This window comes from Seriola aureovittata, chromosome 2 (assembly GCF_021018895.1).
Source record: "Seriola aureovittata isolate HTS-2021-v1 ecotype China chromosome 2, ASM2101889v1, whole genome shotgun sequence".
Lineage (NCBI taxonomy): Eukaryota > Metazoa > Chordata > Actinopteri > Carangiformes > Carangidae > Seriola > Seriola aureovittata.
The window spans coordinates 26,679,386-26,685,079 of NC_079365.1; the positions used below are offsets into that span (position 1 = coordinate 26,679,386).

The 5,694-nt window shown below is 38.3% G+C and overlaps 1 protein-coding gene across 1 annotated transcript; it reads left to right on the top strand.

Annotated features, from left to right (window-relative positions):
* Positions 1-1,324: 1,324 nt before the first annotated feature.
* Positions 1,325-5,377, top strand: LOC130181244 (uncharacterized). Its single transcript, XM_056395235.1, has 5 exons — positions 1,325-1,600; positions 2,082-2,231; positions 2,880-3,178; positions 3,883-4,010; positions 4,883-5,377. Exons 1-5 carry the CDS (start codon positions 1,357-1,359, stop codon positions 5,082-5,084), a joined length of 1,023 nt encoding a protein of 340 aa, XP_056251210.1. The 5' UTR covers positions 1,325-1,356; the 3' UTR covers positions 5,085-5,377.
* Positions 5,378-5,694: the final 317 nt, after the last annotated feature.

The window sequence follows — 5,694 nt, forward strand, 5'->3', positions numbered from 1 at the left end:
CTGTTATTATGAGGTATCAAGTGTAGAACGATAAGGAAAAAAGTGAATGTAAACAATTATAGTATAAGGCTGAAATATAAAATGTGGGGGAAAAAAGTGAATATACTTTCTAAATGCACTGTATGACAAAGCCTTCTTGCTGCTGTGGTATTTGTGACTTGTTGGATGGGACCAAAAGAGGAAGTAGAAACATGATAGAGGAAGAATATAGGGGTGAATTATGTAAGTTGTGAATGGACGAGTCAACAAAACACTGAACTTTGACATGAGAGACGACGGTTGGCTTCATGTCAACAGTCAGTCTTATAAGACCATGATCTTAACCCTGCACAGAGTCTTTTTGGCCTGAAGCCCCGTCACTGGAAATAGTTCAGTCTACCACTATAGTAAGGTAGGTTTTAGGAACTTAAAGATGATAAACTTATTGATACAGTAAGTTGTTAAGTGTAGTTCAGGTTTGCTTTGGTTTGTGGCTCTGCACGGTTTCTGTACATGTCTGTGTAAAGGGAAGCTCACAAAAAGCCCCATAGAAAAGATTTCACACAGATATCATGAATCAAAATCACAACAAAGTTCCTTTCTAAAAAAAATATTTTTTAACTTCATATTTAATTTTTTTCCATTAGTTGTTTGATTATGTTTTCTGGAAAATTTATTTCCCAACATAAACATTTAAAGGCTGTTTCAAAGGCGTCTTCATACCATGATGAATATTCTGTATAGTGAATCCTGTAGTTGCATTTTAGTCTAAATACACTGGAATCAGCCATTAAATAACGTTTTTATACCTAAATTCTGCAGATATACAGAGGACATGACCTCCATGGCAGCTGTGGTCCTTGTCACAAAGAGAGACTGTTGTGTGTTTCTGGTTTGGGGGAATCACAGCAGAGTGAGACATCACGTGTCTTCTTCACTCCATGCATCAGTCTGGCTGAGCTGTTTTCTTCCGTGTACAATATTACAACAACTATCAGTGATGATTGTACAATTCTTCATTATCTGTACTGTTAGTCTGTGGCAGATCTTGAGTAATGGAAACAATAAAAAACAGTAAATATAGGTTACACTCAAGTGATACTGAGCCAAGACACTTAATATTATAAGGACAACTTCAAATGGTAATGCCAACTGCTGACTCCAGTTAGCTTTTGTTACAGTAATGCCATTATCCAAGGGGGACAACTACACTGTGAATGTTTGAATGATGTATTCAATGTGGACAAGAACAATATAATATGGTGACCAATGTGGTGACACAGGAGAGACAGAAAAGGAGGGGGGGGGGGGCTGTGCACAGAAACGAAACTTAAAGTTGCCGCAGACGCCTGATGAGGAAATGAGAGAACAGAGCTGATGTGCAACAGACAGATACAGACTCAAGACACAGCGAGGACACACAGACGCTTCACTGTAGAGACTCTGGTCAGCTGGGTGAGGATGAAGATGAAGAGCACGCAGCTTTTTGTTCCTATGATGATGGTTATCATGATAACTACTTTTGCAAAAACAACTACAGCCACTCCAAAGCCGACTACCACCACTCGAAGACCGACTACCACCACTCCAAGATGGATTACCACCACTCCATGGACAACAGGTACACACACACACACACACACACACACACACACACACACACACACACACACACACACACACACACACACACACACACACACACACACACACACACACTTTAGATTATTACTTTATTAATAACCAGAGGGAAAACGGGTTTGCTCATTCAGACAGCATACTACTGCAACAGAGCGCCTTAGTGCAAGTTCATAATCCCGCCAAGCCACTAAATTAAAACACAGTTCAGACAATTAATCCATTGGTGTATGAAGAGCTGCAAGAAATCTGGCAGTAAATATAAAATGAAACGATCCTTAAATAATATTACTTTACAATCAGCTCTAATTAACACAGTCTAAAGGTGTGAAACACACATTAACACACATTAAAAATAACCACTTCAAAAAATCAAAACATGTACAGAATGCATGAGTAAAAAGAATCTGTTAAATTGTGTTGACAACTTCTTTGTGTGGTCTATTTCCTCTTTGCTTCTCCAGGTCATCCTGCAGTAAATTTAAATGGGAAGATGGTCACTTTGTCTTATAATGGAGGAGGAATATCTTTCTATCCCCCAAATTATTCTCCTCAGCCTTCTGCCTGGCCCTCCACTCCTTCCTACTACACCACCCCCTACCCTTCGACCAGAGGTGAGAACATTCGCAAAATACGAAACCAAAAAGAAGCACTTTTCTCTCTCTTAGGTTTTTTATTGTATCAAACATTAGCTGAAACAATTACTTGTATGGGAAACAGTTCAGGAACAGAATCAATCACACAGTCGCTCATCAAAAACTAGAAGGATGTTCTTCATTATGTGATCGGACTTGGGCACAAACTTGGGAATAATTTGTGATTTTGATTGATTGATTTTTTTTCCCCTGAAAAATGTAGCAAGACTGAAACAAAATTGAAACGTCATATTTTAAGGCCTTTATTTGCAAAACGGTTGAGCAAGATTGATAAAGAGTAAAACTGCACTGTCTGCACGGCCGCGTCTTTACTGCTTTGAGTCTCTTTGTGATTGTATCGAGTCTCTGTTTGTTATATCGTCTTCTGTCGTTTAGTTTCTTTTCGTGTGTCTTTGTTGAGTCTGTGTGGTTGTGCTTGAAACGTGAAAATGACCCCATGTCTCAGGTGTGATGTTATTGCACAGACCCACTTCTGTCGTGCGCACTACATAGTGTATTTGAGGCTGTTCTATAACAACCAAAGTACTGTTCATGTACTGTTTGTTTTCTTACTTCATTTTGTCAATAAAATATGTAAATCAACACTCCCTTATTTAAATCCTGCAGGTTTGTCCATATGTCTGCGTTACCTCTCTGACTCCCTGCAAACCGGTTACCAACCAACCTTCATAGTCGGTCCACGCAGCAGAAACCCTCTGACTCTGCGATACAGAACAAATACATATGAAGTGTCCTTGGATAGGTACGGCTACACCAACCTGTACTTGTCACCCCGCATAAAACTCCTGCCAGGAGTTGCACCGGACATCTGGACCAGAGTCTGCCTCACCATGGACTCCATGAAGAATGTGGCCCAGATGTTCAGCGGCTCCTACATGAGCATCAGGAAGATGCTGAATGATCGGGTGAGGACGGAGTAGCACGACAGGTCGAGTAGATTTTTCTTAATTTACTGTAAAAATAATAGACACCCACCATCAACACAGTAAGTACAGCAGAACACATCTTAATATCACATTATCAAGTTTATATGGTCTAAAGCAGCAACATGTGGGCTGCAGTGGGTCGACAACCTGGGTGACAAAATATAGTTTAAAAACAACGTTTTTAAATGTTTTAAAATGAAATGATCTTTAAATATATTAAAATTATTTAAGTGAATTGGAGAGAAACTATTGCCCTGAAATAATGGCGCAGAAAAGTCACAACTTTACACGTATCCCCATCACAACCAGTGAAATAAGAGTCCGCCAGATAATCAGTTAAAGTGGCAGTTGTATGGCATTTTTACAGATTTGAACCAAGATTTACTGAGACAATACAACCCTCAAGCTTCCTGCCACCGTAGTATTTACTGAAGCAAATTCTACTTGATCAGCATTCTTGTAGCTATTGAATGATAACCAGACTGAATCGGAATCAGATTCAGTCAAGTTTTATTTTTTTATTTAAAATTTTGTTTTTATTTTCATATTTCATGTCTGAAAAGGGATTTAATACTTTGAGGATAAGACTACAAACTCAACAATTTACATAATCATCGTCTCTAATATTATATATCTGCTGTTTCTGTCCGTGTGTGTGTGTGTGTGTGTGTGTACTTGTACAGTACTCATTGACAATTGACCCAGTGATCGAGGTTTCAGGTTTTGATGGTCAGGTCACTGACGTCCAGATGTGGGATTATCCTCTGAGCTACAGAGAAGTCACCGACTACATGAACGGCGGCGTCTACAGGTATGAACCTTTGAGCGAGTGTGTGTGAGTGTGTCTCACTTCTTCAAATTACCATTTAAAGATCAAGACTTGGTTTTAGCATTGAGGTTAGTTTGGATGGGTAAGTTTAGGGGCTGGGGTCTTCACAAGTATAGAAAGACGACAGTGTGTGATCAGTTGTTTCAGTCAGGTTGCATCAAATCTGGTCCAGTTGTTAAATCTGTTGCTGAAACAAGGTTTAAATTCAAACCAAAGACAAGAGTGGATTTATAGGTTTATATTATATTTAAAGGTGTTATCCCTAAAATATGACAGCAGCTAAAGAAACATTGATAAATTCTAACTTGGCTTTTCACTTTTCAGGCTCAAATCAAATATTAGTGCAGAGACTGCAAATTATAAATGTCAACTTAACATAAATTTATACACCAATTATGAAACAATTTAACCCAAATGGATAAAATTAAGTGATTTTTAGGGTTAGTGACATTTTATATCCGAATGGTCAAAGGTCAACTTCGCTGTGACATCATAATGTTCTCCAAAAACACTCAGGAAGGGGCGATTGTGACCATACCTCCCTGCATCTTTGCTGCTGGGCGGAGGGATACAAGCACGAGGCGGCAATTCTAGTTCTCTTTGTTTGTTTGTTTTCTTGTTTCCTTAAGTGCCCAAGTCAGTTTTGGAATACATGAGCTGTTTCTGTGATTGACAAGACAATCCACAGTGTTATTTTACAATTAAAAGTCCTTTCATAAAAAAAAAAATCTGTAAAAATGTATGTTATCATCAACATTACAGTATAAAAAAATACAAATACCATGTTTTCTTTACTTGTTTGAGTTCCATCATTCCCCCCCAAAAAAAAGGAAAGTTTGTGTTTGTGTTTTTAGGCTGTACCGCGGCTCCGTCCTCAGCTGGTCCAACATCAACTACTCTCGCAGTGGAAATGTGCTACTGGAGGACGTCTATGAGATCCAGGCCAAACAGCCAGCGAGCAGGAGGGGGAGAGGGCGTCGGCCGAAGGGAGGGAACAAGACCAGGAGGGTTTTCAATGTGGGGGAAAGTAAGAGCAGAGAGAGACAGCAGCTTTAATGAAACACACAGGAGCATGTGCAGGAAAATCCCCATTTAATCATTTAATGATCCAAAACTCAACTTGAATCAGCAAACAACAACTCATCAACAAGCAATAATTAATATGAAATATAATTAAAACGTTATTGATTTGATAAAAGTATGATTATCTTTTACAAGACAAACTAGTCTCACTTTAACACCTTAAGCTAATTAATTTTTACTAGCACCTTTGACTTTTTATTGTTCTCTGTATATTTGTTTTAATTTTTATATTGTTAAAAAAAAACAATAAAGAGATGGCTCACAGATTGCTGTTATTGTTTGTCAGATTTCTGTAACATGCAGCTGGGACAGAGAGGTATTATTAAACTTTCTGATCTGTTCTGATAATGTAGGTATAATTACTGTAAGTATTAGAAACAGACCATCTTACCAGGCAGACATCTAACTTGTATCAATCAATTATGGATAAAGCAAAAGAATCCTCAATCAGCAAAAGATTATTTGATCCAACAATCTAAATATTGACATCTCAGAAAGAGATTATCAATACTAGAAACTGGATGATCAAAGACTTTTCTTTGGAAGCCAAGACGAGTTAAGAGAATAAGAGAACACACTGAAA